Source organism: Rattus norvegicus, chromosome 5 (assembly GCF_036323735.1).
Source record: "Rattus norvegicus strain BN/NHsdMcwi chromosome 5, GRCr8, whole genome shotgun sequence".
Taxonomy (NCBI): Eukaryota; Metazoa; Chordata; class Mammalia; order Rodentia; family Muridae; genus Rattus; species Rattus norvegicus.
In genome coordinates this window covers 52,490,652-52,515,845 of record NC_086023.1, presented here as the reverse complement: position 1 = coordinate 52,515,845, position 25,194 = coordinate 52,490,652, and the positions used below count along the sequence as shown (strand labels likewise).

Sequence of the window (25,194 nt, the reverse complement as noted above, 5' to 3'; positions counted from 1 at the left end):
AAGACTCAATGTGTACTTGAGGATGATCTTAAATTACTGACTCTCAGCTGGGCAGTGGTGATGCATGCCTTTCCGGCACTTGGAAGGCAGAGGCGAGCAGAGCTCTAAATTCAAGGCCAGCCTGGTCTACAGAGCTAGATCTAGGACAGCCAGGACTACACAGAGAAACCCTGTCTAGGATTCGTTTGTAACACCATGCCTAGCTCTATGTAGTCCTGGTATGGAGCCCCAGGGTTCCTGATGGAAGCAAGTCTTACTAATTGAGCTACAGCCCACCCTCACCTTGTTAATAGCTTAAAAGGAAAAACAAAATTACAAATGCAACTGCCCCTAATATTCTTTCATTCTGAACAGTATTTTAAAAGACTACATTAAAAAACACAGATTACTATGAGTTAATTCTAAAATTTGATGATATGAACAAAGGAAAATTACCAATGAATGAACCTTCCATAAAGAATCTAAACTTGGGTCTGAAGAGATGGCTTAGCTGTTAAGAGCACTTATTGTTTTCACAGAGGATCTGGGTTTAATTCCCAGCACCCATATGGTGGTTCACAAGCACATGTGACTCCAGTTCCAGGGGATCCAAATCCTTCTTCTGGCCTCCACAAACTCCTGCATGCATGTGGTGCACTTACACAGGCTTACACACAGACACATAAATAAAACAAAGAAATCTTTTTTTCCTTTTAAAGAATCCGAACTTTAAACCACTAGTCATCTGGTCCTGTAAGCAATAACCTCAGTAGAACTCATTGGCTCACCAGCTGGATTTTGGTAGCATCTTCCTTTCTGTCTGTTATCATTCCCTACCTGGGGTGAATAAACATTTGTCCACATCTACCCAGGAAGTGTCTCACATATCTCAATCTCCCGAAAGCTGGAATTACATGTATGTGTCAACACACCCAGTTTAACTCGCTTAAGTTTCTAATTACATGGCTTTGATATTTGGGGATTTCTTTTGTTGTTGTTTTATTTATTTGTCATAATTTGAAGCAGAGTCTACCAAGTTTAGACTCAAACTTGCTATGTAGTTGGGGGTAACCCTGAATTCTCTCCATTCTCCTACCTCAAGTTTCAGAATGCTGTGGTCATAGGTATTCTCCCAACAGAGCTGGTCTAATAATACAGCACTAGGGCTAAAACCAGGGCTTTGTGCATACCAGGCAAGTGCTCTATCTGCTACACCCCAGCGCAGTCATATGTGGGGGTTGTTACGTATATCCATCTTTGAAGCTTACCCACATCTCAGGAAAGATCATGAGGAACCTGTTATGTTAAGATGGTATTAACCAAAATATCAAGGAAATCACCTTAAATGAGCATTTTTTTAAATACTTACTTGTCATGGTTTAGAGTTTTACTTGACTGTTTAAGACACTGTCTCACAATGTAGCCCAGGCTACACCTATATAGATGATGTGACTTTAAACAAGCAATGATTCCCCTACCTCACTTACTAGGTTCTGGAACTAGCTCTGTAGACCAGGCTGGCCTTGAACTCAGAGCTCAGTACTCAGTGCTCGGATTACATTACAATTGGTTTGTAGGTCTTACATCTCATCTCTCCCAAACTCCCAGTGTTGAAGGCTTATTCCGTAATGTAGCAGTGTTCACAGTCACAACATCTGGGAGATGATTGGATAATGAGAGCTCTGACCTCATCACTGGATTCGCTATCTACAGATTCCTAACTTACTGAGTTATATGAGGAGGTAGGAGAAACATCAGCAGAATCTAATTGGAGGAAGTCCCTGGGGGAAGCATATCATTAAAGGATATAACTTGATTTTATACCCCTCAGCTTTACTTTCTGACCACCAAGAGGATAAGTTTGTTCCACCATATGCTCTTTCATGATGTTCTGATTTATCATCAGGGCCAGGCTCCAACTTCTCAAGTTATGAACCAAAAACAGATTCCTCACTTGGCATGACAGTGCAAGCCTCTAATAAATACCAGCACTGAGGACACAGAGGAACATCTGAAGTTCTAGGCCAACCTAGCTATACAGCAAGAAGCTATAACATACAAACAAGCAAAGCAATCACTCCCACCCCTTCTGTGGTAAATCACTCCCACCCCTTCTGTGGTAAATCATTCCCCCATCCCTTCTGTGGTACTGTGGACTATATTAGGATTTTATGCACATTAGTGAAGTGCTCTAACAGTGAGCTACATTGCCCAGCCTTTTCTGATTTTGTTTTTAATTTTGTTTTTAATTTTGAGACAGGGTTATTATGTTACCCAGGCTAGCCTTGAGCATGTGATCAGCCTCCTGATAGATGGGATACGTTAAAAGTGCACACCACCAAGCCCAGACAGCCTTTCTCGCTCTTTTTTTTTTTTTTTAGATATTTGTATTTATTTTATATGTGTCTGCTTGCACATACATATGTGCACATGGGTGCCTGGTGCCATAGGTATCCAAAATTAGAATCAGATCCCTTAGAACTGAAATTATAGACAGTTGTAACCTGTTGGGCCTGGGAACCAAACCTGGATCCTCTCTACGAGCAGCATAATTGTGTTAACCACTAAGCCATCTCTCCAGCTTGCAACTTTGTTTCTTTGTAAGTTGATTACCTTAGAAATGTTGTCACAATAACAGAAATCTAACTAATCCACTACTTAAACTAATTTATATTTTCAAATAATAAGAAGAAAAATAACAACAGGTAACTAAAATATTTAGTCTTAAAAATATCATTCACCCAAATATGACTTTTTTTAAACTTTTGTTTCCTATAAAACTCAAAATCAACAATGAGCATTCCACCACACTGCTAAATCCAGGGGTCAGGTCTCATTTCTCAATTTACTTGGAATCTCGGAAATACATGACACAAATGGCCAAGCCTGCTGATAAAGGCCAGTAACCCCAGCTATCCAGAAAGATGAGGCAGAAGGAGAGAAACACCGAGGTCTACCTGGGCTACAGAGAATTCAGTCTGGTCAACTTAGAACTAATGAATAATAAGAGATGCAGATAAAACTCTACATTAATAGAATACTGCCTAGAATGCAGAAGGCCACTGGTTCAATCTTCAGCACATGGGTTGAGGCTAGATGTGGACAATTTACTTTTTTGAAAGAGAAACATGTTTGCATGTACAAGTACACCGTGTGTGTGTGTGTGTGTGTGTGTGTGTGTGTGTGTGTGTGTGTGTGTGTAATTAATTGCATGTATGTGCATATATATGCATGTGTGTGGAGTTCCTCAGGAGACACCTATCTTTAATTTTTAAACTGTCTCTCACCGGGAACTCTAGCTGTCAGATGAGGCTACACGGTGAGCCCCAGGGACCTGCCCGTTTCTGCTTCCCAACTGCTAGTATTACATGTATGCAATATGGCAGGGTTTCTACATGGGCAAGAGTAGTAAGTGTTCTTACTAACTGCTAAGCCACCTTTCCAGCCCCTCGTTTTTCCTTTAATTTTCTTTCCATTTCTCTACCATACTCCTTTATCTCATTTTTTCAGTGTGTTTTTTTAAAGCATCTATTTAGTACGTGTCTATGAACACCACACAACCTTCAGGAAAGAAAGTTCCCTTCTTCCACTATGTAGGCCCCCGAGGTCAAGCCCAGGTTGTAAAATATGGTGACGTGTCCTACTTACTAAGCCAATGTGCTGACTCTGAGTTCACAATACAGTACAGGCTGTGTCTGATCCCCTTGCCTCCCCACACCAAGTGCTGGAATTACAAAGGCATGCCACCACACCTACTTTACGACCAAATATCAGCCTTTCCTCTCCTCCCAGTACCCCCTCGTGCAAGTTCTCCTCCCATTCCACCTTCCCCTTCTCTTAGGGGAATACTCCCTCTGGGTGTGACCCCTCCAACTATCCACCACTAACCTCCACCACCCCCACCACCCCCACCATCCCCACCACTCCCCACCACCCCCACCACCCCCACCATCCCCACCACCCCCACCACCCCGCACATCAGGTTGCTCCACGACTTGGTGCATCCTCTCCCACTGAGGCCAGACAAAGTGGTTCATTTAGGGGCAGGAGACCCACAGGCAGGCAGGCAACAGGTTCAAGGACAGCCCCTGCCCCAGTTGTTGGGAAACCCACATGAAGACCAAGGTGCTCATCTGCTACATATATATGTGCATGGGGCCTAGGTTCATCCCAAGCTCACTCTTTGGTTAGTGAGTCTCAGGGAGCCATCAATGGTCCAGGTTAGTCGATTCTGTTGTTCTTCCTGTGGAGTCCCTATAATTTTCAGGTCCCTCAACCCTTCTCCCAACTCTTCTATAATACTCCCTGAGCTCCATCTATTGTTTGGGTGTGAGTGTCTGCACCTCTTTCCATTGGTTGCAGGGTGGAGCCTCTCAGTGGATAGTTATGCTAGGTTCCCGTCTCTGCAGGCTGTCCCAGGTAGACCCACTGCAATGCCAGGCAGGTCCAACTAGGCTGGGTGGTCAGGCAGGGTTCTAAGCTGGTTAGTTTTGGGGCCCCCAAAGGTTTCCACGGGGAAGCAGGACTGAAGAGCAAGCCTAGAGCTAGACAGTAGGGCTCAGGGGATCAGGTGCCTCTCACCTCTCACCTGGCTGCTATTAAATAAATGTAACTAAATTTTAATTGATTTTATTGTTTTATTTTTATTACATGTATTTATTTATGTGTTTATATGTGCCCACAGCTTGCATGTGGAGGTTAGATGACAGTTTGCTGTAGTTCTTGTCCTACAGCAAACTTTACCCACTGAGTTATCTCACTAGCCACTAGCCCCATTATCAATTTTTATCTTCATATTTTTACATTAACTGATAGCATATATTATCTTCTTGATTTGTACTATATTTTTTCTATCTGATTTGTTTTGATGTTATTACTATTACAGAAGTTTTCTTCCTATCTGAGTCGTACTAGGGACTGAACCCTCAAAGTGCTCACTAAGACCTCCGCCTGAAGCCGGAAGTGCTAGCCACCAATAGTTGTACTTATCACAGCACAGGCAACTCAGAAACCCAGGAAACATGAAAAAACATGGCAGCACAACTCTTCCAAACTGAATCCAAAACTATGGAATGTCTGGAATGACAAGCAAGAATTCAGTTTTAGCTGTTGTTGATGAGAGAACCAACAGTAGTGATTCACAATTGTTTGTGCTTCTTCTTAAGGATTTGTTTTTATTTCAAGAGTGTCTTGCCTATGTGTATTTATGTAGACTACATGCATGCCTAGTGCCTGAGGAGACAAGACGACAACAGATCCCCTGGAACTAAGGTTACAGACAGTTGTAAGCAACCACATGGGTACTGTGAATTGAACCTGAGTTTTCTGCAAGAGCAACAAGAGACATTTCTCCAGGACCCAAAGTTCAAAGAGTAAATAGATCAAACAAAAAGTAGTGGAAAGCATTTCGATAGACCAAGTGAAAGAAAGAACATCAATGAGTGAAGACAAGGCTAAGGCATTATTAAATGCAAATAATGAACAAGAAAATGAATGATCAGGACCACAACATTCAAGATGAACAACACAAGACACCAAACCTAAGAAGTAAGATGCAGACTAAAGGCACAGGAAATTTTCAGTACAATCCTGGCAGAATATTTCCAAAGCTAGGGGAGAATGGCACTGAGGCACAAGACACCTTGATCAGACATGACCAGAAAAGAATAAGACCCAAGCTCACTCTCCCTGACTGTGCTTCATTTTCAGTTCTCACAACTTTTTCTTTTCTTTCCTTTTTTAAAGATTTATTTATTTATGTATAGGAGTACACTGTAGCTGTCTTCAGCCACAACAGAAGAGGGCATCAGATCCCATTACAGATGGTTGTAAGCCACCCTGTGGTTTACTGGGAATTGAACTCAGGACCTCTGGAAGAGCAGTTGGTGCTCTTAACCACTGAGCCAGGTCTCCAGCTCCTTCTTTTTTTTTTTTTTTTTCCTCCTTCTTTTTTCTTTCTTCTCTTATATATCCCAGGCAAGTACTCTACTACTGAGCCACATCTATAGCCCACCAGGCATAGTAAGGTACTCCTTTAATCCCAGCATTTGAGACACAGAGGCAGGCAGATCTCTGTGAGCTCATGGCCGGACTGGTCTATATATCAAGTGTCATGCCATCCTGAGCTATATATTGAAACCATACTCCAAAAACAGAGAAAAAAATGAGTAAAAATATTTATTTGTATATGTAGACAAAACTGTAATGACTTCACCTGTTCAAAACTACACCTAATTCACAACTAATGTTGAGTTCTCATGCAGTCTATTTAGAATTCTCTCCCCACACCTTTAAATCCCTCTCTTTCCTAAGGTGATTACATCCTGGGAAGCAGAAAAAACACTTCTCACAGTTGTCAACAACGACAGCACCTTAACATCTCAGCAGCATTTCATGGACCCAACAACCCCCTTCCTGAAAAGCTGTCTTGCCTTCCCTAACACAAGACTTATGGGGTCTGTGCTTCTTCCCCACCTCAACCCCTGGTATTAGGTTTTTTGAGATGGGGTCTTACTATGCAGCATACACTGGCCCAGAAGCTGATCCTCCTGCGTCAGTCTCTTGATGGCCGGGAATACAGATAGATATCAGACTCTTGCTGTCTCCCACTCACCTAACACCTACCAGCCCTTCTTCCTCCATTCCTTTGATCCTTCTTTTATCCTCTACCCAACTTCTAGATGCCAGCTTTCTAAGGTTCTGCTTGGACCTCCTCTACTCTCTCTAGTACAAAGTCTTCTCCACTACTGAAATATAAATAATGATAACTCTTTGCCAAATCAATGTACTTTCCCAGGGCACATCAAGAGACTCTACTCGGTTTCTTTTGCACTTGAGTAGGGACAAAGCCAGGAGTGTTGACACACACCTGTAACTTCAGCAGAGGCAAAGAATGAGTTTAAGGTTATCTCATACTCCTCTACATTGTGAGTCTGAAGCCAGCCTGGGCTATGAGACCTTACTTCAGAAGAACCTTTGGGATTGAGGCACATGAGCCTCCTCCCCTACCTGAAGAGCTCCCGACAGTTGTTCACACTAAATAAAGGAGAATCGCTTTTTCTTAGGACTGTAGGCTATGCCGCAGTGGATGGACCCACATCCATTTGTATATGAAAAACATAAACTGGATTCAGTGGGCTACTTAAAAAAACATGTTAAGTTCAAGGTGGGACATAAGGACAAGTTGAGAAAGTGGGGGACAAATATGATAGAAATGTCATATGCATGTATAAGATTCTCAAATATATTTTTACTGTAAGTCCACACACTAGAAAATCAGATCTTGCCAGGATGATGGTGCATGCCTTTTATCCCAGCACTTGGAAGGCAGAGAGTAGCAATTTCTAAGTGTTCAAGGCCAGCCCAGTCTACATAGAGTTCTAGGCCACCCAGGACTATATAGTAAAACCTGTCTCAAAGAGAGGGTGGGGACATTATTCCAATTGAAACAATACTAGAGCAATAGTGTACTCACATACATAAACTAAATAAATCTTTTTAAAAAATGAATACCAGTGTTGAACCAGACATAGTGATCTACATCTCTAATCCCAGCACTTAGGAGGCAGATCTTGGTGAGCTCAGGGCCAGCCTCCTCTGTGTTGACAGGCTCAGGACAGCCAGAGTTACACTGTGAGATCCTACTTCACAATATAATTAAATCAGGCTGGAGAGACAGCTCAGGAATTACAAGTGCTTGCAGCTCTTGCAGATAACAGGTATTCGAACCCAAAATGTTTTTTATAAATGCATCTAGATTAAAAAGACAGCATCTGAGATAAGAAAGAACAGGGAAGGGGAAACAAGACAGTGCAGGCCAGTGAACATGACCGAAGTACGTTGTTACAAAAGAGCACATACAGTAAACAAAGTGGTAGATGCCAGTTATCCCAGAACCTGAGAGGTAAGAGGCAGGAGGACCACTCACAGTCTGCTGTTGGCCAGGCCTTCATGAGGAAGCCCATTACTTTATACAATATGTATCAGTAAAAGAAAAATATTCACAAATCATAGAATAAAAGACTTTCATAATCATTAAAAAAGGAGAAATAGGAAAGAAAGCAAGGACATGAGAAAGGTCTAGTGGAGCATGTCTGTAACCCCAGCTAGCAGCAGGCTGTGGCAGAAAGAGTGAGTCTGAGCGCCACGCCAGCCTCAAAACACAACTGATCAATTAGTTAGCTAATTAATTAATGCTAAAATTAACTAAATAAATGTAACCTGACAAACTAAATTCAACTCTTCAGAAGTTGTTCTGACTCCATACACATGTCCATGTGTAGATATGTGCACATGCATTCACACACAACAATGTAAAGAAATAAATAGACAAGTAACTCCAGCAAACAGAAGGCAAATTCAAGAGGCTACATACAATGTGTTAGAGAAAAGGGTTTCAGAGGGAGTAGATGGGGGATAAGAGGGGAAATGTAAAGGGGGAATATGGTCAAAATACATTACATACATGACTAAGCTGTCAAAGAATAAATTTAAAAATATTTTTAAAAGATGATGATTTGGGTTGGGGATTTGGCTCAGAGGTAGAGTGCTTGCCTAGCAAGCACAAGGCCCTGGGTTCGGTCCCCAGCTCCGAAAAAAGAAAAAAAAAAAAAAAAAAGATGATGATTTGGGGCTGGAGAGATGGTCTGTATGTAATGGCACTTGCTGAGCAAGCATAGAGAATGGAGTTCAATTTCAGGATCTCACAGATGGAAGGAGAGAACTGACACAAAGTTGTCCTGATACCTCTATATGGATACCTTGGCACATACATGTCCCCACACACATCATGAACACACACAACAATTAGTGTATAATTAACTACTCAGTTCTTTAAAAGATTTCAAGATGGGTACAGCCTGGGTCACCACAATACCTTGTCTAAAAAAAACAAACTCACAAATTCAAAGCTAATCTGAACCAAGATCCTTGCTCCAAAACAACAAAAAAGGCTCAGGCTGGGGAAATGGCTCTGTGAATAAGATCCTTGTTGGGATCACATTTTCAAAGAAATCAGGTGTGGTTCCATGATGCTGAAAGTAAAACAAAGGGAGCTTGCTGGCTCCCTACCTAACTCCAAGTGCAAGAAGAGAGACCCTTTCTGGAGGACATTCAACATCTTCCTCCAGGTTCTGAACACAGACCTACACAGAGACAGAGACAGAGACAGGGACAGGGACAGGGGAGAGAGAGAAAGAGAGAGAGAGAGAGAGAGAGAGAGAGAGAGAGAGAGAGAGAAATACACGCACAAATAAATAAAGGATAGGAATACAGATCAGTAGTATAATTGGCTAGGCTCTAAGTTCAATCCCAACATAACTAAGTAAACGAATATTTCTTAAAAGATTCGCAAAAGAATGATCAACTTGATAGAAGTCAATACAGCTATCAAAAAATATCACTATAATAGAAAATACATAAAATTTATGCTGAGAAAAAAAGGTTTCCTTTTTTTAATTTCCTCATACTACAACTTGTTTAAATTATCTTTTATTCAAGGGATTGAGATTTTCTAAAGTTTGGGGGTTTTTTTGTTTTTTTTTTTTTCCAGACAGGGTCTCCCTATGTAACCCAGAATGGTCTTGCCTCCGCCTCCTAAATGCTAGAATTATAGGTGTATGCTACCATGCCTGGCTTTAAATTATCCTTTTTTCCCCTTTGAAACAGAGTCTTATTCTGAACCCGAGACTGGCCTTCAACACAAACCAATACTAAATGCTGGGATAACACACACATGCCACCATCTCTGCTTAAATTCTTTCAAATCACTTTTATTAGTTGTTTATATGGCTTTATTGACTGAGGACTTCATATGAAATCTTAGGAATGCTTACAAAATACATAATAGAAGAATCAATGTGAACAAGTACAGTATCTCTGCTTCTAACAATTTCATACACTGCCAGTCAATACTGTAAAATATGTGTTTAATATATACACAAAAAATCTTTCCATCATTAAAAAAACAGTAAGTTGCAAGTTAGTTAACAAAGCTTAAAACTTTCACTTTTTCTAATTTTGAGGCAGGGCCTCGTTACACAGACCCAGCTGGCCTGGAACTCACTACCTGGACCAGGCTGGCCTCAAATTCACTAGACTCACCAGCTTCTGCCTCCCTACACTGGCATTAAAGGTCTGTCCCATCACACCCAGCAAAGGTGAAACTGTTAGGAGGATGAAAAGGCAAGATTCAGAATGGAGCTGACAAAGGTAAGGAGCTACTCTACCAACTCAAACTCCCTTTAAAAAGTGGGGCCATAGGGAAGGGGAGGCGTATTTGTTCCCAACATCTTGGAAACAGAAGCAGAATCAGGGGTTAAAGGTGATCCTCAAACTACATTGGCCATAGTTCAAGGCCAGCCACATAAAACACAAACAAAATGAGTACATGATAATTGCATTTATTCAAAAATGTATGCTATCAATGACAGAAAGCAGGTCAACAGCTGTCCGGGATAAAAAAGATTACAAAAGTTTCATACAACAGTGTATAGAAAGACTACTATGTAGAAGACCTCATAATATTTTCCCTATGTCTACTGTTGAAACAGTCTCTAGGCAGCCACGCAGTGGGTTGTATGGGATAAAAACTGTACCTTAAAGTGAAGTGTTTTAGGTAAACTGGATGGAACATATACCAAGAGCATGAGATTTAAATGTATATGGGTTTCACGTTTAAACTCCCCTTTTTGAAGGTTTATGTGTATGTGTGCATGTGGTAATTATGAGTACAGGCCACATGTGTGCAGGTACTGGAAGAAGCCAGAAGAGGGAATCAGATGTCCTGAAACTGGAGTTGCAGGTGTCATTGAGTACTGGGAACTGTGTGTTCTCTGGAACAGCAGCACCGTGACAGCTCTCAAACTCCTAAAACTGGAGTTTAAAGTTAGCCATTTCACTTGGCATTGACTTGGTATTAGCATGGCCTGGACTGGAGATGAACTGTAGCACCAAAGCCTGTGGGTCCTCGCCAGTCTTAGAAAGCCACCTCTCCCATTTATCTGTCACTGCATAATTGGTGTTGACTGGAACTTCCTGACATGGGTACACGTGTTATCTTTTCCATGTAACTTAAGCAAGGCAACATAAATAAAGAGCCAGAGGGGGCAACAGGAAATTTTGAAGGTGGTAAAAATTCTGAGATTCCCTAAATTTAATTACAAATGCTGATGCCAGAAAAGATACCCAGTTACCACCACATCCTGACCCACAACACAGATGTTTCTTTCTGTATGTGCTGAAATCTTCACATAAGCTCCATTCTAAAACGTCCTGCTTTGTGTTACAGAACACAGCTTGGGGGGGGGGGGGGCAGAGACAGAGAGAGAGAAAGGGGGGGGGGGGAGACAGAGATAGAGAGACAGACAGAAACTGACTTACTCTAAAACAGAGAGACACAGAATAAAGACAACCGGAAAGCAAGGGTGTGGGCTTCTAGGAGAGTGTGGGTACCAGCTCCTCAACAGAGAGCCACAGCTCATTGTATTTTGCCTCGCGTTCAAACAGCTAAAAAGAGGGAAAGGGGGTTGGGGATTTAGCTCAGTGCTAGGCAAGCGCAAGGCCCTGGGTTCGGTCCTCAGCTCCGGGGGAGGGGGGGGGGGAGGAAACGCTTACGTCTGGGTTAGATATGGAGATTTAGCAGATTTAGCAGATCTTTGCAAACAGCCGCCCGATAATTACGCTACAGTTGAGTAAATCCAATGTAAGCAGTTCGTGTATTCCTTCCTCAGTTTTATCACAAAAATGCTTTCGGCTCCTAGGTCCAGCCGACAAAGTTCCTAATTGCTCTCTAACCTTGTTGCTGGTAACTGTGGAGTCTGGTCCTTTAAGGTTACCATGTGCGATGTCTCCACAAATTCAGAGACCTGTGCCTCAGTTATTTCATGTGTATTCCTGGAATATATGCGTGTGGTCCAAATCTATCAAACTGTACACTTTTAAGTCATTGTCTGTCAGCCAAGCAGTGACACGGGCCTATAATCCCAGGTACTCTGGAAACTCGAGAAAGAAGCTCGGAAGTTCGGAGATGTCAAACTCAAGATGGCAACATTCCGCAAAAGTCAATTTAATAACAAAACCAAAAATTCCCCGCTTCCCAGCCTCACTTCGCTTTAAGCTTTTCTGAATTTCAAGGCTCATACTACTCTCTTTCCAAGAACAAGTCTCGCCAAGACAGCAAGACCTGGACTCAAAAATACCACAAAAAGGTTCACAAACTTTAAGCTCCAAGAAGCCTCTTGTCCACCTCCGGTTCTCATTCCTCCGCCCTGCCGGACCCCGACTAGCGGCCACCAAGCGCGCGGGTCCCCAGGCCGGCTTAGTGGGATTCGAACCCTCCCGTAGTCCCCTCCCGGGTACCTGCCACCGGCTGGCCGCGCCTCGGACAGTTCAGCCACCGAGGCGGGATCTTGTTGTAAGCCATGTCTACGCCGCCTCGCCGACAGCTCCTTAGCAAGCCAGCCCAGACCCCAACGGCAGCAGCTCCACCCGGGTCCTCAGCGGCGCGCCACTTTCATTCAGGTTCGACTCCGCGGCTCCCAGCGAGCCCACAATGCACTGCGACTTCCGCCCCAAAGGATCCGCCCCCTTTCTTCCGAGGTCAGGCGAAGTGGAAGCTCCGCCCCGCTGAGGGAGGGGAAGCTGCTGAGAACTAGAGGGGCGGTTCCACCTGGCCCCGCCCCCTGTATCTCTGGGCACCGGCCTCTGCCACGCCCCACCTCTGTTTTGCCTTTGTGAGTTCTCAAACGACTGGTGTCCCGGTTTTTTTTCCATCTAAACAAGAGAAACCCCCAAAGTAGAAGGAATCCAAGCTTCTTTCCACCTGTGGATTGACCTGCTACATTCAAAAGGGTGTTTCGCAGGTGAAAAATTGCTTTTCCATTAGTCATAGCTCAAATGTGATGTCTCTGCTGGTTCTGGGTTTAAACTGTCATTTGAGTATCCTCCCTTGCCTGAATCAAAAAATCCGGAAAATCTGAGTCTAGGTTATTACAAATGAGGAGTTTCTTTTTTGGCGAAGAGTAGGGGACATGCTGCTGACCACCCATGAAACTTCAAAAATTAATTCCAGAAGCCCTAAGATTATCAGTTTTGAAGCAGGTGGTTTTGATGGTTTTTGTTTGTTTGTTTGTCTTGTTTTGTCTGTTGCTGGGTTTCATCTTTTTTTTTCTCCCTTTCTCATATGTATATTTAGGATTTTTGAAAGTCTCTGTCTCAAAGGAACCACTAATCATGTGTAATTGGCCAAGATAGGAATTGACCCTGGTTACTAACTACATAGACCAAGTCACATAGACCAGGAAGCCTTGTGTTTCTCCCCATTCCTGAGATTTAAACTACCATATGACAAGCTGGAGCTATAAGGGCTTTGTTGTGGGCCACTAGGAGCAAGGTGGTTCTTCCTTATAATGCCTTCAGTAATCAACTTGACATGCCTGAGAAGAGGAAACTTCAATTGAGAACCTAATTGACCTGTGGCCATGTCTGTTGGGCATTTTCTTGATTGCTAATTGTAGTGGTTTGACTGTGCTTTGCCCAAGGAAAGTGGCACTGTTAGTAAGTGTGCTCTTGTTGAAGGAGGTGTAGCCTTGTTAGAGGAAGTGTGTCACTGTGGGGGTGGGCTCAAGTCTGCCAGAGTCAGTCTTCTCCTAGCTGCAGTTGGATCAAGATGTAAAACTCTCAGCTTTCTGGATGCCGCCATGCTTCCCTTCTTAATGATAATGGACTGAACCTCTGAACCTGTAAACTGACCCAATTAAATGTTGTCCTGGTCATTGTGTCTCTTCACAACCACGAAACCTGAAACTAAGGCACTATTTGACTGTGGGTGGTGCCATTCCTGATCCAATGGGTCAGTGATTCTCAACCTTCCTAATGCTGAGACCCTTTTAATACAGTTCCTCATGGAGACCACCAACCATAAAATTATTTTTGTTGCCACCTTCATAACTTAATTGTGCTACTGTTATGAATGGCAATGTAAATATTTTTGAAGGTTGAGATTTTCGGGGAGTTGCAACCAGGAGGTTAAAAACCAAACAGACTGGGCTGTATAGGAAAGCCAGGTGAGCAAGCCAGGGATGTCAGCCAGAGTTTCTCCAGAGTTCCTACCTTCAGGTTCCTGCTTGGATTCCTGCCCTGGTTTCCTTTCTGGGTGGACCAGTAGGCCCAATAAATCCTGTCCTCCTAAGTGCCTTTAACCAGTGTTTTATTTACAGCAACAAAAAAAAAAAAATCTAAAACACATTTGCTCAAATGAGTAGAATCTGAATCCTACCTCTGGCCTTAAGTGAAGGGAGACGTAACATTATAATCTCACTCAAAATTTACAACTTTTTTGTACTATTGTCACCTCCCTTTAGAGTTACTCCAACAGAGCATCTGAGTCTTCTGACCAGGAGACCTCCCCACCACCATGCCTAGGAAGGTTTGCTGAGGAGTTAGAAGAATAATCATCCCCTAAGGACCCCAAGCCCTTCCCCCACTATAGTTACTTAAAGATTTTCACTAATGCTGTTCTGCTTTCTGCTTTTTTTTTTTTTTCCGGGGCTGGGGACCGAACCCAGGACCTTGTGCTTCCTAGGTAAGCACTCTACCACTGAGCCAAATCCCCAACTCTGCTTTTTTCTTAACAAAAAAAAAAAAAATCATAACTTTTCCTTCTTTCTGTTTGCCTTTTTTCCCCCTAATATTGGCCAAAATCCTATTCATGCTTACCCTGACATTATGGAAAATCTCATTTTCTCTGTAAAGCCCTCTCGTCTTATGACAGGTTCTTCAGAATTGCAACATTCCTTCAAATTGAAACACTGGTGCACACACACACACACACACACACACACATACACACACAAAGTGTGAGGCCTTTGAGCCTCAGGAGTTAAACAACAGGAAATTGTAAGATCCCTGAGGGTTGTTAACCATCAGTGTTCAAAGGAGTGAGCTACTGCTGGGAGGCAGGATGAAAAGAGATAGTCGATGATAAAGTTGCCTATGAGCTGCATAGAAAGGTCGGGAGTTGAAGGTTTTCTGAATCATCACCACCTTGGTGTAGGCTTTCTAGTCTTTTGAGTTACCCCTGCTCCTTGTCAGTAACCCCTGACCCACACTCCTGTTAGTAACCTCACTAAAAACCCCTTTGATTCGGGCTGGAGAGATGGCTCACTGGTTAAGAGCACTGACTGCTCTTCCAGAGGTCCTGAGTTCAAATCCCAGCAACCACATGGTGGCTCACAACCATCTGTAATGAGATCTGATGCCCTCTTCTGGTGTGTCTGAAGACAGCTACAGTGTACTTGTATATAAATAAATAAATCTTCTAAAAAATTTAAAAAAAAAAAAAACCCTTTGATTCACCAAGTTGGCAACAAGTATACTCATTACTCTAGTTGGCTCCCTATGTGTTGTGTCTCCCCAGCAAATGTCCGCCACACAACATCCCAGGCCCATGAAGTTGCTTGCCAGCGTCCATGGCCTAACCACAATGCTGCTGGCTTTCTTGCTCTCCATCTTGATGTTCTCCAGCCCCCTCTTCCCAGCAACCACCAGTGCTTACAGACTGCCTGCTTGGTGTGTCTTTCTCTGCCCTAAACTTCCTTCAGTTCTTTTTTGAAGTCAGTTCCTGCATGGCGGTACTCAGCTCAGTATGTCCTCTTAATTCAGGATCCATCCACGAAATGGTGCCACCTATATTCAGAATAGGTCTTTCCATCTCAATTAACCCCATTTAGAAGGTCTGTCACGGGCTGGAGAGATGGCTCAGTGGTTAAGAGCACTGACTGCTCTTCCAGAGGTCCTGAGTTCAAATCCCAGCAACCACATGGTGGCTCACAACCATCTGTAATGAGATCTGTTGCCCCCTTCTGGTTTGTCTGAGGACAGCTACAGTGTACTTATATATAATAAATAAATCTCTTAAAAAAAAAAAAAAAAAAAAAAAGGTCTGTCACAACCCTGCCTATAGGCCAACCTAACCTATACTATTCCTCCCTTCTCAGGTGATCCGAGGTAATGTCAAGTTTACAAGATGACTAAGCATCGCAGTGGCAGGCTAGCTGCAATGCAAGGTCCGACTTCACAGGCACCCATTCTCTCTTCGATCTGCACAGTGAGCTAGCCAGCCGTAGGAATGGTTCCCCTGGTAAAACTACTTGTCACTCAAGCCTGACAGTAGAAGTAGAAGGCTAACTCCAAAAATTATCCTCTGATTTCCATACTTGTATTATGGCACTTAGATATCTAAATCCATGCAACTCGTACAGACATAAATCTTTTAAATTTCTTTTAAGAAAAAAAAATTCATCTGTGTGTTAAAGATTCACCTCTTTCATCCTGGACCTTCGGAAACAGAGACAAACAGAGCTCTTAAGTTTGGGGCCAGCCTGGTCTACATATAGAGTTCCAGACTAGCCAGAACTCCACAGTGAGACTCTATTTCCACACAAGTTTGTTTGTTTTTTTGGTTTTTTGTTCTGGATTTGTTGTTTCACATCATGGACCCCAGTCTCACTCATCTCCCAGTCCCCTCAAATCCACCCTCCAGCCTTGAAACTTCCAGCCAAAAGAGAAAATACACAAACAAAATAAATAAGACAAAACACAGAAAACATCTCGTGGTGGAAACTGTCCTATGTCAGTGTGTCCCACAGTATACCCCTCTTGTCCACACATCTTCACTTGCAAATGTTCACTGCAGTGAGTCATTGGTCTGGTTGGAAGTCTCTGGCTTCTGTGACACCGTCACATTCTGGCCAGAATGTTGTTGTCCTATGTCATGGAGATCTTGCAGTTTTAGATCCAAAAGACTGAACCTTTCATGTGCCCCAACAGATCACAGATGAGGTAGGTTTTGGGGTGGCCCAACCCAAAGCCCTGGACCTAGGCCTGGATTGCAACTGAGCTGATCTGCCCACTGGCTATCCCTCATCCACATCACCAGGGGGAGCTCTCAAGCACTGCTCCCACTAGTCCACCCAATGCCATCATCAGCAGAAGGCAAGATTAGGTCTTCCACACTCGTGCCCTCAGGGCCAGCTCACCCGCACCTCCAGATCCAGCTCCACAGTGCTTCCCAGTCAAGACACAGGGTCCACTCTCCTAGGGGCCCACTCTCCTGCTAAGTCCTGTGTGACTGTGGAAGGGACAGTCACTTCCAGCTCCAGGAGTAAAGTGTTGAAGTTTGCTAGGCATAAGGCTTATTTGTATAATAATGTACACGATTTTCTTTATGTTCCTCCTTTAGGAGACGTTCTCCCGGCCAAGGTTAATGACTCCGTGATAATAGCAGCACAAGTCCAAAAGGTGAGGGTGTGTCTAATGCTCTTCAGCAAAATGGTTAAACCCTGTGACCAGCAGGACAGCCCTGAAGACTGTGGGAAAGAACTCTGAAAGCATGAGTTCAAGAATATATAATTTCTCAACTGTGCAAATTATAAGCATGCAATGTGAATTGTGTGAGGGGCTTCGCAGACCTGAAAGAACAAAGCTGCACCAATGAGTCAGTACAGGAGAAAAAATACTGAAAAACCAAGGCTCAGGGTTCAAAAGGAGCACAAGGAAGTGAGAGAGTGGTGATCTCAGGACAAGATCCCGCCCGGTAAACTTATTGTTTGTGCTTACAAAGGCAGGCAGATTTCTCAGTTCATTTGCTCGGTTTAAAAAAGAAAAAGTACTTGCTATCTCTTTCTAAGAATTAAGGCACTAAGGTCATAAAAGGCTGATTTGTGAGATAATCAAAGGGGAACCTGGGGTAATGATTGAATTGATGTGTAAATAAAAGACTGGGCTTTGGTCTTTGATCTTTATTTCTGATATACAATTGAGGTTATATTTTGTTAAATTGGTACAGATTTTTGTATATCGATACAAAAACAAGGTTATTTTGATACATTGGCATAGGTTACTGTATATTGATACATATTTAAGGTTATTTTTGATGCACATAATGTATATATGTTCTTAATGTTCATTTGAGATGTCGTACTTATATAATTCTTAGAGAGGAATGTAAAGTTCCAGTCCTTTTTTTTTTTTCTTTTTTCTTTTTTTCGGAGCTGGGGACCGAACCCAGGGCCTTGCACTCGCTAGGCAACTGCTCTACCACTGAGCTAAATCCCCAACCCCTCCAGTCCTTTTAAAAGCTGCTGCTACAATCTGTCATGGAGGATAAAAAATGCAAGTTACAAACTACTAGGAATGGTTAAGAAATACAAATTAATAGTCAGACAGTCAAACTCATGGTCATATTAGATACCAGTTTAGTTAATTACAATAAAATAGTTTCAAAGTTTTTCAGATAGTAAATAGCTAGAGTAAACAATGTTTAACAATTCAGATGTACTATAGATAGTTGGTCTTCAAAAACCTCAGAGATGGGCTGGAGAGATGGCTCAGCAGTTAAGAGCACCCGACTGCTCTTCCAGAGGTCATGAGTTCAATTCCCAGCAACCACATGGTGGCTCACAACCATCTGTAAAGAGATCTGATGCCCTCTTCTGGTGTATCTGAAGACAGCTACAGTGTACTTATATATAATAAATAAAATCTTTAAAAAAAAAAAAAAAAACCTCAGAGATCCACGGAATATGGCATTTAAAATTATCCCATTACTGAAAGATCTTTTGACTGTGAGACAGGTCTGTTCCTGACAGGACCCCCACTCCACTTCAAAGATGATGAGCATCAATCACCTCCACATGGAGTGGCTTCCACTGTGGCAAGCCAGACACTGGGCAAGGAAAATGCCCACACTGCAACTACGGGCAAGTTTCTACAGAAAAGACAAGCAGGAAAGTCAACTGCCACGCTCTGCCAACGCACGCTAAGCAAGCCCTTCATAATTCCTGCTCCACAAAGTCTGTCAGACATGCTGAGCAGAAGGCTGAGGATAAATGCCCCAACATCGTAGAGACAATTCTGGGTAGCTGTCTAGCCCGCCAACCGTCTGTCAGTTCTTAGTCTTGGAAGCTTCTGCCTGCACTTCCTGCAAATTCAGGTCATATTGATCCCTTCTCCGGTCTCTGACGGAGGTGAAGACTGGATAGTTAAGAGTCTTTACTATAAGCTTAAGTTGTTTAGAATTTAAGAAGATCTAGATCTATGAAGATGTCTTTTAGCATGGTCATACAAGTTAGGATAGAAAATGATTTAGATACAGAACTGTGAACTCACCAAGATAGGCTAGACAATACTTTGTCTAAGTTGCCAAATTTAAATGGACCAGACATTATAAATGTATATCACACCTTATAGTTTTCATAATCATTTTAATTGTACTCAATTTGTATTCAAATTGAAAGAAAAAGAGCCTTTTATTGGGATAAAAAGGGGAACTATAGAGAGTATATCTTTTTTTTAAAGATATATTTCGTGTATGAGGGTACACTGTCGCTGTCCTCAGACACACCAGAAGAGGGCATCAGATCCCATTACAGATGGTTATGAGCCACCTTGTGGTTGCTGAGTATTGAACTCAGGACCTCTGGAAGAGCAGTCAGTGCTCTTAACCACTAAGCCATTTCTTCAGCCCAAGAGTATATCTTGTATATTGTATGGATGCATTGCCTGTCAATTAAAAAGTCTATGGCCTATGACTTAGGCAAGGAATAAGAGGTGGACCAGTAGGCAAAAAGAATTCTGGGATAGAGCCAGGCACACAAAGCCCCACTTAGGAAGATTTAAGGAGGTGGACACATGGTACTTGAGCACAGGTAACCAGCCACATGACAGAATGTAGGTTAAAATAAATGGGTTATTTTAGTTACCAGCTAGTCAAAGAAGAGCCTAGCTATGTGGTGGTTTGAATACACTTGGCTCAGGGAGTGTAACACCTAATAAGGAGGCAGGGCCTTGTTGGAGGAAGTGTGTCACTATGGAGGTGGGCAATGAGACCTTCCTCCTAGCCACATGGGAGTCAGATAAAGATGTAGAACTCTCAGCTCCGGCACCATGCCTGCCTGGACACTGCCATGCTCCACCTTGATGAAAATGGACTGAACTCCTGAACCTGTAAGCCAGCCCCAATTAAATGTTGTTCTTTATAAATGTTGCCTTGGTCGAGGTCTCTGTTCACTGCAGTAAAACCCTAACTAAGACAGTGTTTGTAAATATATTTTGAGTCTGAATCTTATTTCTGGGACCATAGAGCTGGAGGAAAAACAACAAAGCAAAGCAAACTTCTACATGAGAGGTCAGCTACCTCTCCAGAGCACTGCAGCCAGTAAGGGGCAGGGCCAGTTTTCACACCCCCTGGGAATAGTACACCTACAGGGGACAGCTTTTTTTTTTTTTGGATATTTTATGTATTTACATTTCAAATGTTATCCCCTTTCCTGGTTCCCCTCTCCCCAAACTCCCTCCCCTGCTTCTATGAGGGTGCTCCCCCTCCCACCCACCCACTCCCATGTTGCCACCCTGGCATTCCCCTACACTTGGGAATTGATCCTTCACAGGACCAAGGGTTTCTCTTATTGATGCCAGACAATGCCATCCTCTACTACATATGCAGCTGGAGCCATGGGTCCCTCCCTGTGTACTCTTTGGTTGGTGTTTTAGTCCCTGGAAGCTCTTGGGGGAGGTCTGGTTGGTTGATATTGTTGTTCTTCCTATAGGGTTTCAAACCTCTTCAGCTCCTTCAGTTCCTTCTCTAACTCCTCCATTGGGGTCCCAGTGCTCAGTCCAGGGGTTAGCTGCAAGCATCCTCATCTGTATCAGTATGGCCATCCATATCTGGCTCCTGTCAGCAAGCATTTTTTTGGCATCAGCAATAGTGACTGGGTTTGGTGTCTGCAGATGGGATGGGTCCCCAGGTGGGGCATGTAGTCTCTGGATGGCCTTTTCCTTCAGTCCCTGCTCCACTCTTTATCCCTGTATTTCCTCCTGTGAGTATTTTGTTTCCCCTTCTAAAAAGGACTGAAGCAGAGGGCAGCTCTTAACACCTCAAGCTAATCACAATAACCTCCCACAGACATGCCCATCTCCCAGGTGATTCTAGACCTCAAGTTGACAGTTGAAATTAGCCATCATTAGCCATCATAACTCAACCTACTGTCAACTTGATATTCAAAGGCATCACACTTTAAATCACAATCTTCCGCACTTTGTGGAACCCAGAGTCTCATGTTAATTGCATACTGCAAAATATAATGCAGCTTCAAAATAATAGTCTTCAACAATTTCAACAGTTTAAAGAGTCCAAAGTCCATATCTCATTTGAGACTCAAGGCAAGCTCTTAACTGTGAACTCGTACATTCATTCTAGAATCAAGATTAGCATTATTTTTACCACTTAAGTATATACCGAGTGTAGTGGCTATTCCTGGTTGTCAACTTGACTGTATCTGGAATGAACCACAGCTCAGAATTGGAAGGCTCACCTTTGATCCTGATCTTGAGGCTGGGAGGTACAAGTTTCTGACCTGGATCTTGGTCTGGAGATCTTGAGACAAAGTGGCTATGAATCCCAGGAGCTTAAGGCAAGGAGATCTCTGAGTTCAAGATCACCTGGGACAGAGAAAGCCCCAAACCCAGGCATAGTTTAATCTGGGATACACCTTCTTCTGGAGATTTACCTAAGGACATTGGAAGAAGGAAGAGTCTCTTTTTTGCCTGCCTGCCCACCTCGTGGGACTGAGCCACCACTAGATCCTTGGACTTCCATTCACAGCTGCTGCTGACCATTGTTGGAGAGTTGGACTACAGACTGTAAGTCATCAACCAATTCTCTTACTATATAGGGACTACCCATAAGTTCTGTGACTCTAGAGAGCCCTGACTAATACTGAATAGATTGGACGAATTTTCCTATCTAGAGGTATTTATAAATATTGAATTACTCGGCACACTCTTTTGTTGATATTGTTGAAGATGAATACCATGCCGCAATTCTGAGGTCTATGTGGTCACGTTCACAGAAGAGACCGAAACATATTTAAGGTTAGAAGTAAAACCTAAGAGTTTATATCCTGTATTTTGGCTTCTCTGGCACTAGCTAGTTAGTTGATAGTTGGTAGCTGAATAAAAAAATCCTTGCTCTGCAGGCAAAGGGAATCTTTGAAGCAAAGTCTTTTTTTGTTTCATTTGATGCAGTCATCTGTTTGATTGGCGGAAATACCTTTTCATCTCCTGGGAGCTCACTGTGCAAAGCTGTGACCAGTACTGCTATTTTACTCCTGTTTAAAAGGCCCCTCCCTATAATAATACAGGATTCCCTTTGATACAGCTCATATAATTTTAGATTAACTTTTATAAGACACCGAGTGCTTATTTTATAAGGCAATAATGGATAGTTTCTAAAAGGGATAGAGATTTAGAAGAACTAATGCAAGTGTCTTAGACTTTGAAAACCAAACACCTTAATTAACTTCACTAGTTGATGTCAGGTCTACAAGCGCAAACAGAGCAGAGATGGTGACAGACGGTCAGGTTCGAAGCCCGGTGAATATGCACAGTGAGGACAACACATGGGGAGCAGCTGTGGGGAGACAGATCAACTTAAAGTGGGGTGATTCAAGGGTTATATAGTTTGGGGGAGAGCAGGGGACAGTGTGGTGCATGTGTGCCTGCCAGCCAGCCGGCCAACCGGCGTGCGTGCGTGCGTGCGTGCTTACGTGCGTGCGTGCGTGTGTGTGTGCGAGTGTGTGTGTGCATGTATAAGAGTATCCTGGATGGTCAAAGGTCATTGACTGAAGGTTTAAGGTACCAAGATGCTTCATTAGCATGGGGAGGCATTTCAGGTCCTAGCTGAATGGGTTCTTATCAGGAGAAAGGAAGTTGAACCTGTAACCTTAACCAAGGCTACGTGACATTCCACAGGTATAGGGTGTGGGGTCTGGGATCCCCCAGGTTGAGAAGAGGAAACCTCACTGACAAAAGGAGTCCGCAATTTTGCATCAAGCTCAGAAAGCTATCCGGATAATAGTGGGCTTCAACCTTAATTAGCAGGGCGACAGACCCTGAGTCCTCACCAAGAGATGGTGCACAGGGAGGAGGGGCTCCCTAGGGATGGCTGCAGCTGCAGCGGGGTTAATAGTAAGTCGAGAGACACCAGAGGGAAGGGCAGGAAGGATAATGTCTGTGATGTTTTGAAAGAAAATGGCCCAAAGGCGTTCTTATTAAGGGGTGTGGCCTTGTTGGGGTAGGTGTGGCCTCATTGGGTAGGTGTGGCCTGTTGGAGTGAGGAAGTGTGTCACTGTGGGAAAACTTTGAAGTCTCAAAAGCTCAAACCAGGCCTAGTGCATCATTTTCTTTTTGCTGCCTCTGGGTCTGGATGTGAAACTCTCATCTCTTTCTCCAGCACTGTCTGCCTGCATGCCATCATGCTTCCCGTCATGCTTCCCGCCATGATAACAATAGGCTAAAGCTCAAAAAACGGAGCCAGCCCCAATTAGATGTTTTCCTTTATAAGACTTTCCATTAACCAGGCGGCACACCTTCAATCCCGAGGCAGAAGCAGGCAGATCTCTGAGTTCAAGGCCAGTCTGGTCTACAGAGCCAGTTCCAGGACAGCCAGAGCTACACAAAAAATGCTATCGCAAAAAACAACCCACCAACCAACAAACAAATAAGAGTTGCCATAATCATGGTGTATTGTGATCACAATGAAACCCTAACTGAGGCAATGTCCATGTATATATATATATATATATATTAATTAGAGTCTGACTGGCCTAGAATTCAATATCTAGACCAGGGTATCCTCTAACTCACAGAGATCTACCTGCCTCAGCCTCCCAAATTCTAGGGTTAAAGAATTCTAGGGTAAAAACCATTGCCTGGTTTATTACAATTAAACACACACACACACACACACACACACACACACACACACACACACACGTACATTAAACTGCCCAAGCTAACTTTAAACTTACCCTGTGGTGTCTCTGTTTTCTATAAATCAACTTAGTCTTGATTCCGTTACATTCCGGAACAGTCTAGGAAAGAGCATCTTTTAAGAGGCTTAAAGTCCTGCTGATTTGGCATCCCTTGCTGGGTGCCTCCCTACTTCTCTCCATGGTATGTCAATCCTCATCTGCGGTCTGTAGGGTTATCCCATCCCTTCCCGCACTAGGCAGACAAGGGGCTGGAAAGACTGCTCCACAACTAAGCACGCTTAATTGCTGGTTTTGCAGAGGACTAGACGTTGGCCCCTAGCATGCATGTCAGGTAGGCTTCTTCACACATGCACGGGAATAAAAATAAAATCTCTTAACAACAGCAAAGCCTACGCGAGAGAACCCAAAGGCAACATTAAATTAGTACAAATGGCACTCGATTTTCTGAGACATTCTCTTAGGGCTTGAGGACAGAATGGACTCGATGGTGCTATTATTGCTTTCTTTTTAAACAGGATCCTATGAAACCCAGTCTGACGTCAAATCATCCTATGTAACCTGAAGATGCCCTTAAACTTCTGCCTGTATCTTCCAAGTGGACCACCATGTGTGGGTTATGCAGAGCCTGGGAACATACCCAAGGCACCACACATTTGAGGCAAGCTCTCTACCAACCATCTCTATCGCCAGCCTTACGTATCGCAAATAGAACCAAACTGTATACACCGAATACTGAGGAGCTGGATATAATCGCGTGGAAAGATAAACCTAATTCTCTGTATTTCCCCGTCCATGAAAACTAAATAATACACCTCATGTGGTTCCACCAGATGGCGCTACAACACAGGGAATCCACTTCACTGAGTTGGGATGGAAATGAGGTCCGGTCAGTCCGTTTTTAAATTCAGTTCCATTCTAGTGTTGAATTTAGCTATACCGCCAGATTCATAGTAGCAGAGGTCATCCTAACCTATCTCGATTAAGTAGCCTGAGTATTCCCATAGTGTGTCTAGCTCATGTCAGTAACCTTATTGCAAAGGTCTAATGATTACGGGAGAGCGTTCGCAAAGCATTGCTGTCAAGCCCTTCACAGATAGTAGTTATCAGCTTCTGTGTGCCATAAACAATTAGCTCAACTGTTTTCAATGATGTGGCACGCTGTTTGCCCTTGGAGAATCACAATTTCCACATAAACTATTGGTTCTGAGACTATGGACACGAGCTGGTGTGCACAGCTATGTGTAATAGATGTGGGACCCTGCAGACTTTGTGAGACTCAGGTTTCCCAGGCTGGAAAGGCTGTGTAAAACTGCACTCTGCCAGGAAACCTAAACCCAACCTCAGCTCTGCCACTTATGTGGTCCAGACGTTTTCTTTCCCTTTG

The 25,194-nt window shown here is 43.3% G+C and overlaps 1 protein-coding gene and 1 long non-coding RNA gene across 14 annotated transcripts in view; one reads left to right on the top strand and one right to left on the bottom strand.

Moving 5' to 3' along the window:
- The window catches only part of Rngtt (RNA guanylyltransferase and 5'-phosphatase), a 206,270-nt gene extending 193,759 nt beyond the window's left edge, over positions 1–12,511 (bottom strand). For 5 of the 8 annotated variants that reach the window (XM_063287587.1, XM_063287586.1, XM_039109826.2 and 2 more), the window contains exon 1: positions 12,337–12,470. In XM_063287587.1, the coding sequence (XP_063143657.1) occupies positions 12,337–12,400 (64 nt within the window). In that variant the 5' untranslated portion in view covers positions 12,401–12,470. Of the gene's footprint in view, positions 1–12,336 lie in introns of all 8 variants that reach the window. The other 3 variants (NM_001107923.2, XM_039109825.2, XM_039109824.2) reach the window with 3 other exon arrangements.
- An 18-nt stretch (positions 12,512–12,529) lies between these two features.
- LOC108350948 (uncharacterized) lies at positions 12,530–23,811 on the top strand. Of its 6 annotated transcripts, none has more exons than XR_010066498.1 (4): positions 12,530–12,839; positions 15,975–16,043; positions 17,219–17,277; positions 18,627–23,811. It is a non-coding gene; the product is annotated as an uncharacterized LOC108350948 (long non-coding RNA). The 6 variants fall into 6 exon arrangements; XR_005504703.2 differs by having other exon boundaries at positions 12,539–12,839; positions 18,612–23,811; XR_010066497.1 differs by having other exon boundaries at positions 12,545–12,839; positions 15,975–16,818.
- Positions 23,812–25,194: the final 1,383 nt, after the last annotated feature.